The following is a 13,063-nucleotide window of genomic DNA, read 5'->3' on the forward strand; positions in this document are numbered from 1 at the left end:
AGGTTGGAAAGCAAATGTTCCTTTGGTACTGGCGTAAGTGGAGAGTCATGGCTGGCAGGACTGCAGTTCTGTTATTCCTGACTTCATCATGGCATCTTTATTTTGAAGTTCTTTTTTTTTGTAGAGATAGGGTCTGCTTTGTTGCCCAGGCTGGTCTCAAACTTCTGGGCTCAAGTGATTTTCCCACCTCAGCATCCCAAAGTGCCAGGATTACAGATGTAAGCCACTACAGCTGATCCATCATACCATCTTTAAAAAAACTTTTAACATTTTACCACATTTGCTCTATTATTCTCTCCCTTTTTATTACTTCTCCTGAACCACATGAGAGTAAGTTACAGGCGTGAAGCATGTGTTTCCTTCTTCAGTATGTGTTTCCTAAGAACAAGGACATTCTCTGTAGTGCAGCCATCAAATCAGGATAACATTGCTATCCATATAGTCAGCAGTCCTCAATTCAAATTTTGCCAGTTGTCCTAATGATGGTTTTTTTTTTTTTTAAAGAAAGCAATTTTTATTGTATTCAAACCTAACGATGTCTTTAAGTGGGTCTAGGAGCTAATCTAGGATTGTGCATTGCATTTAATTACATGTTTCTTTAGTTTTCCTTAATCTAGAACAGTTTCTTAGTCTTTCCTTGTCTTTCATGACCTTGACATTTGTGAAGAGTTCAGGAAAGTTATTTTGCATTGTGTCTCAATTTAGGTTTGACTATTGTTTCCTCATGATGATATCCAGGTTAAGAATATCAAGTTATTTTATGTTATGTTATGTTATTTATTTTATTTTCGAGACAGATTCTCACTCTGCTACCAGGCTGGAGTACAGTGGTGTGATCTCAGCTCACTGCATCCTCCACCTCCCGGGTTTAAGGGATTCTCCTGTGTGAGCCTCCCGAGTAGCTGGGACTACAGGCACATGCCACCACACCCAGCTAATTTTTGTATTTTTAGTTGAAATGGGGTTTCACCATGTTGGCCAGGATGGTCTTGATCTCTTGACCTTGTGATCCACCTGCCTTGGCCTCCCAAAGTGCTGGGATTACAGGCGAGAGTTGAATATCCAGTTATTTTATGGGCTCATCAAACAGTGTTTTGGCAGCAGCAACTAAGAATTTCATTGTGGCGGGAAAGATATGATAATTTTTTGGTGGTACAAGGAGAGGGAAATAGGGTAGTACCAGTTTCAAACCTAAAACTAGAAATCGGGAGACAAGGAGCTGGGGCTTGAGCCTATTGCTTATTAATTTTGAGATCATGGGTAGATTATTAATTCTCTCTTCTGATTCATGAGAATAGTAATGCTTATTTTGTTTATGGCACAGAGTTGCTGTGAGGATCATGAAACTTGGTTTGGGGAGGCACTTTCTAAGTAGGAGGTGATTCACATGTATAATCACTTACTATGAGAATGGATACATTGGGAGTGACTAGTCTTAGGATTTGCTTGTGTGAGATATTTAGCCATCAGAGTAGTTGCCTCACAGATTGCTATTCTAGGAGGAATAGACTTTGGCAGTTACCGTGACAACAAACACCCAAGCATTTATGGCAAATATGATTTAATTAAAGTTGATTTAAAGAAAGGGCAGTTTTCCTGTTTTCCAGGTGATGTTTTAATGTATGCTTTTTTTTTTTTTTTTTAATATGTGCTTTTTAAATTCACTGCAGGCATCAACTCAATTGTGGCCATTGCATCATACACTGGATATAATCAGGAAGACTCTGTTATCATGAATCGTTCAGCTGTAGACCGTGGCTTCTTCAGGTTTGTATTTTGTAAATTTGTCAAAACACAGATACAATGGAAACACTAATATTTTATTCAGAAAAAGTTCTTAAAATACAGTTTAACTACGCACTACTCCAGAAAGCAGAAGGCCTGGCTGATGGTCACAAACAACTGAAGATACTACTTCTTATATCTCTCAGGAATTTCAAATGCTAATATTTTGAGCCTTTCTTTTGGTAAGGAAATATACATTTACATTTAGATAATATAGAAATGTCTAAAGAAGAAATAAAAATAACTTAGAATCCATAGATAACTACTGTTAAAATTATGGTGTGTTTTCTTTTCACTCTTTTTTTCCATTATGCTTCAGCTTGATTGTCCTATTGACAAATAGACCTCAAATTCAAGGCATATAAAGATTGTTTTAAAAACTGGGAATTTAGTAGAGGGGAATGGATTTTCCTTTTTCTGTGTAGTTTCAAAGGATAGCACTAGAACTCAGAGGATACATATTATGGCTTAATGTAAAAACTTCTTTTTATTTTGAGACAGAACTCGCTGTTGCCAAGGCTGGAATGCAGTGGTGCAATCTTGGCTCACTGCAATCTCCACCTCCCAGGTTTCAAGAGATTCTTCTGCCTCATTTTCCCAGGTACCTGGGATTACAGGCTTGCACCACCACACCCAGCTTTTTTTTTTTTTTTTTTTGTTATTTTTAGTACAAACCATGTTGGCCAGGCTGGTCTCGAACTCCTGACTTCAGATGATCCACCCACCTTGGCCTCCCAAAGTGCTAGGATTACAGGCGTGAGCCACCATGCTCGGCCAATGTAAAAACTTCTCACTGGAAGTGTTTGAGTAGAACCTAGGTGACCATCTTTCAGGGTTATTTTGTAATGGATTCTTAAATTGTGTAGGAGGTTGGACTCATTGACCCTGGGTCTTTTCCATTTTGACATATAATTCTAGGTAGTTACGGTTATGGGTCAGATGCTACATATGTATAACTTGTGATAACATTTAGAGTTTAACTCCAACCCTTAATGCAGTTATTCTTGTCCCAGATTCATAGTTTAAATTGTCTCCCAAATTTCAAGTAAATGAGAAATTGTTGGTATAGTCTCAGCCCTTTTGTTAAAAAATAGACTTTACCTTTAGAACCATGTGTTTTTAGGTCTGTTTTCTATCGCTCATACAAAGAACAGGAGTCTAAAAAAGGATTTGATCAAGAAGAAGTTTTTGAGAAGCCTACACGTGAAACATGCCAGGGTAAGTGATGCTAACATTTAAATGATGGAATCCAAAGTTAACTTACTGTGGTTTTCCTAAGTGATTTTGATGGGTTGTGTCAGCCTGCGCCTACCCCCATCCCCCTCCCCTTTTTTTGGTGCAATGAAAGTGTGTTTTCATGTTATTCTTAGAGTTCACATCTAAGAAAATATGTGTATTTGATAAAAGTCTTTGCACCTAGGAGTGAGCTTGCTACAGACCTTCCTTCCTGGTAGGTCCTGCATTGAGGAGGCAGTTTAGGAAATCAGAGAGGTCATGTAATTTCTGGGGACACACTTCACGCCTGTCCCCTCTTCCTTTCCAAATTATGGTGTGATCATAATATTTGTTCAGCCACATTATTTCTAAACATTTAAAAAATAACCAGTGAAAAGAGGATACCTAGCATTTGTTGTTTCTTATAGAAAACTCAAACTTACTTTCTAGTTATTTATTTTGACAGACACTTAAAAACTGCTTATGCAGTGGGATGGATGGGATGTTCCAGGAAAATGCAACATTTCTGCTACAGTTTTGACTCTGAATAGCATTGCATGAAGTAAAATGTATTTTGTTTCCTTTGCCATCTTCCTGTTACTCACCTTCCATTGGGTGGTTCTGTGTAGTAGTGAATTGATGTCCATTGGAGTTAAGATTGAGTTAAGATGAAATCCACAATTTCTGTGGGAGGATGTGTGCAGAGGGAATCCATAGATATTCTCTTTTTAATTAAAAATTTTTTTCTCCTGTACCCACTGATAGCAGAGATATTCTTTTTCTTATAATATAGAAATCAGAAGATGGCAAAAAACATATCCAGAGTCACTTGATAAATGTCTGTCATGGAAGAATCAGCTTTCCCAATGCTGATTCCAATGTTCTTTTTCTTCATAGACTTTTTTTTTTTTCTTTTTTTCCTGTGTGGACTGTGGTATTACAGAATTCAGAATAGTTTGTAATATTTGGAATAAGGGTATGATTCATGGTATAGAAATTCCTGTGGCCTTCTCTCTGACTTGGAACTGATTCATGTATGTGGTTTTTAATCTTTGTTGGGGATTATGTGACATTCCATGTCTATTTCCTCACAGGCATGAGGCATGCCATTTATGACAAACTGGATGATGATGGTTTGATAGCTCCAGGGGTTCGTGTATCAGGAGATGATGTTATTATAGGCAAAACAGTCACCTTGCCTGAAAATGAAGATGAATTGGAGAGCACTAATAGACGCTATACCAAGAGAGACTGTAGCACTTTTCTCAGAACTAGCGAGACAGGCATTGTGGATCAGGTTATGGTAACTCTCAACCAGGAAGGATATAAATTTTGTAAAATAAGGGTGAGTATTGAACTTTGTATGAACTTTGTTCATGTAGCTAGTCTTAGAAAGTAAACCAGATCCACTTAACTTATTTTTATATGAATTTAGGTACGCTCTGTTAGGATTCCACAGATTGGAGACAAATTTGCTAGTCGACATGGCCAAAAGGGTACTTGTGGTATTCAGTATAGACAAGAGGTAGGTATCTTTGATCTCCCTCACACCCAAATCACAGTTTTGTTAAACATTTTTTTTTTTTAATCAAAATTTGCTTTAACTTAAGAGCTCGAAGATGATACAGATTGAACTTTTTTATTTTATTGTTGAATAAGTATATGAACATACCATGTTGAAACAGAATATGGGACATACAGTAATTCATTTGGGAGGGGGTGTCAGTTCTAGTTTAGTATATGTATCTTTAAGTCCCTTTTAAAATTTTTCTTTATAGGATATGCCTTTCACCTGTGAAGGTATCACCCCTGATATCATCATCAATCCCCATGCCATCCCCTCTCGTATGACTATTGGTCACTTAATTGAATGCCTTCAAGGGAAGGTAAGAGATGTTCTTCAAAAATATAGATTCTAAGCTGATACTTCTTCTAAAACTCTGATAGGTGATTGCTCTCAAATTTGAGCCAGAGTATTTTGTAAAAAGCTAGTGTGAGATTTACTTTTCTGCTTTCAAATTGATTATGATTCTGCCATTTTTTAAAAATGTTTTTTGGCAATTTGCAGTTATACACAAGTCAGGATTTTTGTGAGATATACTACATTCAACTAATACTTACATATGTGGTTTTCCTTTTGACTGGTTCTTTTCTATAGATGAAGAGTTAATTTATTGATGGAGAGTTCAATGTGAACTTAATAATTTTATAGTTCTGAAGAGTTAATTTATTGATGGAGAGTTCAATGTGAACTTAATAATTTTATAGTTCTACTATCAGCTCTACATGCATCTTTTGGTGGAGGTTTTCTATTTTTAAGTATTCTTTTACGGTAAAGTGGCAATAGTCTAACATGTGGATGGCTTGGTTTTAGGGCATTAAAATGTCATTTCCTTGAACCATCTGAAGTACTTATGAGTCTCAGTCTTTTTGTACTTGATCCCATGGATCGACCTCTGTTGGAATACTTATAATTGAGTTTTTCTTTTTTAAGCAGATTCATTTGTTCTAAATATTTTGTGTAAGATTATAAAATGAACCTTAATATATCACAGCTTTCCATAACATAGATTTCGAGTTCAAAGTCTTTTAATTTTAAAATACTTTAAATAAATACTTTCAAATTTTAAAAGTATTTAAAATTTTTTTGAATGCATTTTTATTGATATGACTTTTAGGTGGAGACAGACTGAAGCAACATTTTAAAGAGAAATTTTTTTTTTTAAAAAAGGTATCGGCTAACAAGGGTGAAATTGGTGATGCCACTCCATTTAATGATGCTGTTAACGTGCAGAAGATTTCTAATCTTTTATCTGATTATGGCTATCATCTCAGAGGAAATGAGGTATATTTGCTCTTATAGTAGTAATTTGTCATTTGTGTTTTTTTGTATGCGTGTCGTTTTATTCTGAAACAATATAACCTTTTATTGAAGTATAATATGTGCACATATAGAGATGTACAGCTTGATGAATTTTCACAAAGTAAGCACAGCTGCATGACTAGCACCAAGATCTAAAAATGTGAAGGCAGCGACTGAACCTTTTTCAGTCGCTACCTTTCCACTCCCACCCCAAGCTAACTACTCTCTTAATTGCTAACATTTTAGATTAGTTCTGTGCTTTTTTATATAAATGGAGTTACACAATATATGCACATATCTTCTTTGACGTTGTTTAATTTTTAGGTCTACACTTCAAAATCTGTGTTTGTTGCAGGTCCTATACAATGGGTTCACTGGTCGAAAAATCACATCACAAATATTTATTGGCCCCACTTATTACCAGCGATTGAAGCATATGGTGGATGATAAGATTCACTCTCGTGCTAGGGGACCTATTCAGATCCTCAATAGACAGCCCATGGAGGGTAGATCTCGGTAAGAACTGTATCATCATCGTTATTATTAATTAACCTTATATTATGAAAAATGTCAACACACCAAAATGGAGATAGTGGTATAATGAATGCCTGTGTGCCTGTTACCCCCATTTCAACAATTATCGACTGATGGCCAGTCTTGTTGCATTCATCTCTACCCTTCTAACCTTTGATATTATCATCATGTTTTAAAGGCAGAGTCTCACTTTGTCACCCAGGCTGGAGTGCAGTGGCATGACCATGGCTCTCTGCAGCCTTGAACTGGGCACAAGCAATCCTTCTACCTTAGCCTCCCAAGTAACTAAATTGATATTGTTTCTTAAGTCCTTTTTTGAGTTTATTGGTTGCCCTCCAACCTTTTTTTTTACTACAGGCCTATGCCACTACACCTTTTTAAAAAAAAAAATTTTTTTTTTGTAGAGGCCAGGCACAGTGGCTCATGTCTGCAATCCCAGCACTTTGGGAGGCCAAGGCGGGTAGATCACCTGAGGTCAGAAGTCCAAGACCAGCTTGGTCAACATGGCGAAACACTGTCTCTACTAAAAATAACAAAAAATTAGTTGGGCACACACCTGTAATCCCAGCTACTCAGGAGGCTGAGGCCTAAGAATCGCTTGAACCTGGGAGGCAAAGGTTGCCGTGAGCCGAGATCATACCACTGCACTCCAGCCTGGGTAACAGAGTAAGACTTCGTCTCAAAACAAAAACAAAAAAAATTTTGTAGAAATGGGGTCTCACTATGTTGCCCAGGCTGAACTTGAACTCATGGCCACAATCCTCTAGCCTCAGCCTCCCAAAGTATTGGAATTACAGGCGTAAACCACTGTGCCCAGCTCTCTTGATTATTTTTAAGCAAAGTCCAGACATCATATAATTTCTCCTATAAATGTTTCAGTGTATATCTTTAAAAGAATGGTTCTCAAATCTCTTGATCCCAGGAACCCACAATGCTTTTGTTTTATGTGAGTTGTATTTATTGATATTTATCATATTAGAAGTTAAAGCTGAGATTTTAAATTTATTATTTAAAAAATGCTAATAAGCTCATTACATGTTAACATAAATAACATGTTTTGGCTGGGCACGGGGCTCCCGCCTGTAATCCCAGCTACTCAGGAGCCTGAGGGAAGAATTGCTTGAACCCAGGAGGTAGACGTTGCAGTGAGCCAAGATTACGCCACTGCACTCCAGAGTGAGACTGTCTCGATAACAAAACAAAACCAGAAACCATGTTTAATGAAAAATATATCTATTTTCCAGATGAATTTAGTAACAAGAATAACATTGGTTTACATTTTTGTGAATCTCTCTAATGACTTGGCTTAATAGAAACAGCTGGATTCTTACATCTACTTCTGCATTCATTCCATTGTAGTATTTTATTTTTTATATTTAAGTATATGAGGAAACTCTGATTTCATGCAGATAAGTGGTTGGAAAGAGAGGAATATTTTGATTTTTTTTTTTTTTTTTTTCTGAGACAGTCTCACTCTCGCCCAGGCTGGAGTGCAGTGGTGCGATCTTGGCGCACAGCAACCTTCACCTCCTGGGTTCAAGCGATTCTCGTGCCGCAGCCTCCCGAGTAGCTGGGATTACAGGTGTGCGCCACCAAGTCCAGCTAATTTTTGTATTTTTTGTAGAGCCAGGGTTTCACCATGTTGCCCAGGCTGGTCTCAAACTCTTGGCATCAAGTGATCCGCCTGCCGTGGCCTCCCAAATTGCTGGGATTACAGGCAAGAGCCACTGCGCCCAGCCCCTGCCCCCGCCCCCCCCCTTTTTTTGAGACAGGTTCACCCCTGTTCCCTAGGCTGGAGTGTGGTGGCACAATCACAGCTCACTGCAGCCTCTACGTTCCAGGCTCAGGTGATCCTCCCACCTCAGCCTCAAGTAGCTGGGACTACAGGCATGCGCCACCATGCCCAGCTAATTTGTCATATTTTTTAGTAGAGACAGGATTTCGCCATGTCTCCCAGCTAGTCTCAGACTCTGGAGCTCAAGTGATCCACTTGTCTGCCTTGGCCTCCCAAAGTGCTGGGATTATAGGCATGAGCCAAGGCGCCTGGTCTATGGATATTTTTTTGATGCTACACCAAAACGATAAGTTGTAGTTTCTCAAAGATTGGTTTTGATGTAGAAACTGAAACCATATGAATGAACCTTCTGCATTTTTTATGTTTAAAGTTCATTGGTTTGTCTTGTACTTCAAATGTATCTTTTACACATGCATATTTTGTAGCATCCTAATTGGTCATTTGGAAAATAATTGGTTTGCTGAGTTATGCAGATTTTCAAATGTTGACATATTTCATTATAATAAAAAAATTGCATTTGTTAATATGACTACTGATGTCATTAGAAAAGCCTTTAAATATGTCAGGGAGCTATCAAGCCCATAGTGGTGCATAGAAGTTTCCTAAAATTCTGATTTTTGCTTGAAGCTCACAATTTTAATCATTTTCAGCAAATACTTAAAATTATTTTCCTCAGAGTAAAAGACTTACTTTTTTTGTTTGCTTTCATTTCTTCTTGTTTATTTCTTTGTCTGCCAAATATCTATAGCATCGTCAACTTAATTCTAAGTCTGAATTAACATAATGGGTGTTAACATGTTGATGAGTTAACCTAGTTGATGTCAGCTGGCTAGTCGAGTAAAAAAGATATTCCATGATAAAAGGGACTAGTTCAGATTCATGCAAGTGCTTTTGTTCAAGACAGTCGTCTTCACTATACAGTAGAAGTGCTTATGAAATGTTCCATTTTATTTTACTTTATTTTTTACATAGAGACTGGGTCTTACTATGTTGCTCAGGCTGGTCTCAAACTCCTGGGCTCAATCCAGCCTCTCACCTTGGCCTCCCAAAGTGCTGGGATTATAGGTGTGGGCCATCATGCCTGTTTGAGGACTTTCATTTTTTAAAAGTTACAGGATATGAAAGAGATGTGTACTCAACGGTCAAAGTTTAATAAAACTATTTATTTTCACTGCTTCATTAAGGACATTTTTCAGTAAAACTGGTTTTTCTCCCCTTCAGTTGAATGGAGAATATGACTGCTAGTAATGTTTGGTTCTCCTACCCTGAGTTCTGCTAAGGTGCCAGCAGTTTTATTCATGTTTCCACCATCAGTGCAAATGTAAACACAGTGAAAGAAGCAAATGTATGTTGTTAGTATTACTATTAAAAATAACTTTGACTCTCAGGAGGTCCATAAACCACACTCTGAGAACCTCTGCTCTAGAAGATTAGGATGTTAAACCTAACCACAGTACCTCCTTAATATTAAATATCCAGGTTTACATTTCCCTGAATATCGCATAAGTGTTTTAATGGTTTGTTGGTTTCAATCAGTATACAAATAAGGTCCATGCTTTGCAATTGATTGATAGTGACCCATAAGTCCTTTTTTGAATTTATTGGTTGCCTTCCAACCTTTTTTTTTCCCTTGTAATTTATTTGTTGAAGAATCTGGACTGTTTGTCCAGGGCTTGAGACTGAATTTTGCTGCTTGCATCCCAAGTGCTGTGCATTCCTGCTTTTTTCGTTTTGTTTTGTTTTGTTTTGTAAATAATTAGATCTTGAGGCTTGAGATTTAGGGTTTGAGTTTTTTGGCAGTAATCCTTCATAGGTGGTATTCTATACTTCCAGTATCTGGTTGCCTTTCTTTTTATGATTTTTAGCAGCTATTAATGATCACTACCTAAAGACCTTAATTAAATAGAGATTTATTCAAACTGATACCATTCTATTTTTTTCTCATTTCTTCTTCAGTTTTTTAGCCAGACTACTTCTAAAACTTTGTTTTCCTCAACTGTTTGGTTACCTAGTGACGTAGTTCCTATAGTAAGGGCAGGAATAAATGCTTGATTCTCTTCTTTTATTTACCAGTTTTCAAAATAGCGAGTTGGTTTTCTAATGATCCAGATCAGTGGTCCAAAGTCGACCAATGATTTTTTTGTTTTGGGGGAGTATCATTATAAACCCATTGGTTTTATTTTGTGTATTTTGGATATTAAGTATGTTAAGGAAGCCATCACCATCTATTTGCCTGGCCATCTGAATAATGCATTTCACTTCTTATGTTGTGGAAACCTATTATCATTTACCTGTTCTTTCCATTACTTCAGCCAACATGTGTTTATGATTTCAAGGTTGATTGCCTGGGACGGTCATTCCATTGACAAGCTGCCTTATTTAGATTGTCTTTTTCATTATTCATTTTTTTAGTTTACAGTTGAATTCCAGAAAGTAAAATGATAGCATGATAAACCTCCACTCTATGCATTATTGTATTTTATGAGGAAAATTAAATGCTATACTTAAGAATCTAATGTATCTACTCCATTTGGGGACCTTCTTTTTTTATTTTTATTTGTTAAAAAATAGAGATGGGGTCTCGCCATGTTGCCCAGGCTCCTGAACTCAAGAGATCCACCCAGTCCGCTTCCCAAAGTGCTGGGATTACAGGGGTGAGCCACTTTGCTTAGCCCATTTGGGGACTTTCTAATGCACATCAAATAGTTTGTAGACTTCTCTCCCCACCAGTAGAGAGAATGCTAGGGTATAAAAATTAGCCTAGTTCTCCTTCTTCGCAAATATTATTCTCCACCTTTGCCATTATTCAAGGCAGTATTTATAATAAAAAATAAGTACAAAGTAATAATTTTTTTCTCTTAACAGTGACGGTGGCCTGCGTTTTGGAGAAATGGAACGAGATTGTCAGATTGCCCACGGAGCAGCCCAGTTTTTAAGGGAAAGATTGTTTGAGGCATCAGATCCATATCAGGTTCATGTTTGCAATCTTTGTGGAATAATGGCGATTGCCAACACCAGGACCCATACATATGAATGCAGGGGCTGCCGCAATAAAACCCAGGTGTGTATAGACTTTACTGGCAGTTGATGTTTGTTTAGAGGAAACTATGTTGGTCTGATTATCCAGGCAGATTTAGTGTGGTGGAACAGATTGGCATTTTTACAATTTTGATAGCATGCTTCTGTAAGATTCCTAGTTCTAAATATGAAAAAGATAATTTGATTTTTCTAAAAACCAGTTTAGGTTTTAGTGTGGTAATTTCTCTAAGCTATTCATCTTTTGGAAATAATAAGACTTTGTACAAGGGATTTTAAACAATGAGTTTTTAAAAACCTTTTAGTTGAAGTGGGTGAATATAAATTATGTCTGGCAGAAAGGGTAAAATACCAAAGCCTGCTAGGAGAAAGAACCACCATAAGCTGAGGTAGCAGAGTGCGTGTTCTCAGCTCCGCTCATTTATTCGTTATCTGCAGTACCAGATCTTTGCCCTTTTCTGGGGTAGAGAAGTGGAGTCACTTCAGTACAATTCTGCTAATTACTATTTGTTTTTTCTTTTCAGATTTCTTTGGTGCGAATGCCTTATGCATGCAAACTATTGTTTCAGGAACTTATGTCTATGAGTATTGCACCGCGAATGATGAGTGTTTAGCTATTTTACAAGACTCAACAAGATAAAAATATCTTGGTGTCTTGTTTCTATTGTGTGGCTTTTAAAAAATGACAAATAATGTACTGTGTTGTGATAAAAAAGTAGTTTATTTGTTTAATGATATGCATGCTTTTCTTCTGTAAATATATAATAAAGTTTTGTAGATAGTCTCGATGTGTGATCTTTATTTTGTATTTCTCTGTATAAAACCAGTGAATATAACTAAAGTGTTAGTGGATTGGATTAAAAGAAACTTATTAGGCAAGAACAGGTAATGTAGTTATCCATGACTACTTTTAACCATGCAGACTAATATATTCTGGAGGTTTATAGCTCAGCACCTTCACCTGTTTAAAAAAAAGAAAAAGATAAAAATTAGTTACATATAGGGATGTGGTTGACTTTTGAACTGTCAGGTAGTTGAGTGTTTCCAAATAAATGAAGATGTTAAAATGTGGGGATAAAGGATATATGAGTAATTGTATAAATAATATGCTGGAGTGCTCTGTGGAACTCGAGTTACATGATTTTAGCCATGAAAGGCAATTTTGCTGTATTGGTTGATGCATCAAAGGTACATCTTATTATAGAATGGGAAGAGCACATTTCACAAATGAAATTCAGAGAGGTTAAAGACCTTTCCTTTGTAGTCCAGATCTTCAAAAGGTAAAGTGGAGGAAAAATTAGTAGCAGAGCTGAGACTCAAATGCATGGCTTGACTCTTAGCTACTGCTCTGTTTCGTTGCCTGGCATTACACATTATGGCTGAAGAGAATCTGACCACATACTTCTTTACTTTATTTTCATATCACAGCTGAGTGATCTGCACAGTGGAATGGTTTGACATGCTGATGGTAAATTTTGTTCTTTTGTCTAAGGGAAAGCCAATTCAGACATCAGTTTCATAGAACTATATAAATGTAAAGTAGCACTGCTATGACACTCAGGATGGGTTCTTCAGAGAAAGTTTTTTGGCAGTGAAGGAAGGGGAGACAGAACAGAAGTGGGCATTTGCCAGTATACTCTCTTTCTGGCTTTTTCTTTTAAAAGCAAAAGTGAAGGGTGAGAATTGCCCACAATCGTTTTCTTTTAAATGGGAATTTAATATAATAGTCACGACACAAAGGGAAAATGCCAAGTAGATAGGTAGAAAGCTATGGGAAATAGAAGCCATTCCAGGCAAGTTTGAGTTTTGACTCTTACATGTTAGATAAGGTAAAA

The 13,063-nt window shown here is 36.9% G+C and overlaps 2 protein-coding genes across 3 annotated transcripts in view; one reads left to right on the forward strand and one right to left on the reverse strand.

Moving 5' to 3' along the window:
• The window catches only part of POLR2B (RNA polymerase II subunit B), a 51,622-nt gene extending 39,610 nt beyond the window's left edge, over positions 1-12,012 (forward strand). For both annotated transcript variants that reach the window (XM_009207026.3, XM_021938591.2), the window contains 9 exons: positions 1,671-1,767; positions 2,909-3,003; positions 4,095-4,345; positions 4,436-4,525; positions 4,779-4,886; positions 5,732-5,845; positions 6,219-6,379; positions 11,058-11,253; positions 11,753-12,012. In XM_009207026.3, coding sequence (XP_009205290.1) covers positions 1,671-1,767; positions 2,909-3,003; positions 4,095-4,345; positions 4,436-4,525; positions 4,779-4,886; positions 5,732-5,845; positions 6,219-6,379; positions 11,058-11,253; positions 11,753-11,842 — 1,202 coding nt within the window. In that variant the 3' untranslated portion in view covers positions 11,843-12,012. The remainder of the gene's footprint in view (positions 1-1,670; positions 1,768-2,908; positions 3,004-4,094; positions 4,346-4,435; positions 4,526-4,778; positions 4,887-5,731; positions 5,846-6,218; positions 6,380-11,057; positions 11,254-11,752) is intronic.
• Positions 11,924-13,063, reverse strand: part of IGFBP7 (insulin like growth factor binding protein 7) — a 77,968-nt gene continuing 76,828 nt past the window's right edge. Inside the window, exon 5 of the mRNA XM_003898849.4 lies at positions 11,924-12,189. Within this exon, the coding sequence (XP_003898898.1) occupies positions 12,170-12,189 (20 nt within the window). The 3' untranslated portion in view covers positions 11,924-12,169. The remainder of the gene's footprint in view (positions 12,190-13,063) is intronic.

Source organism: Papio anubis, chromosome 3 (assembly GCF_008728515.1).
Source record: "Papio anubis isolate 15944 chromosome 3, Panubis1.0, whole genome shotgun sequence".
NCBI classification, from domain to species: Eukaryota; Metazoa; Chordata; class Mammalia; order Primates; family Cercopithecidae; genus Papio; species Papio anubis.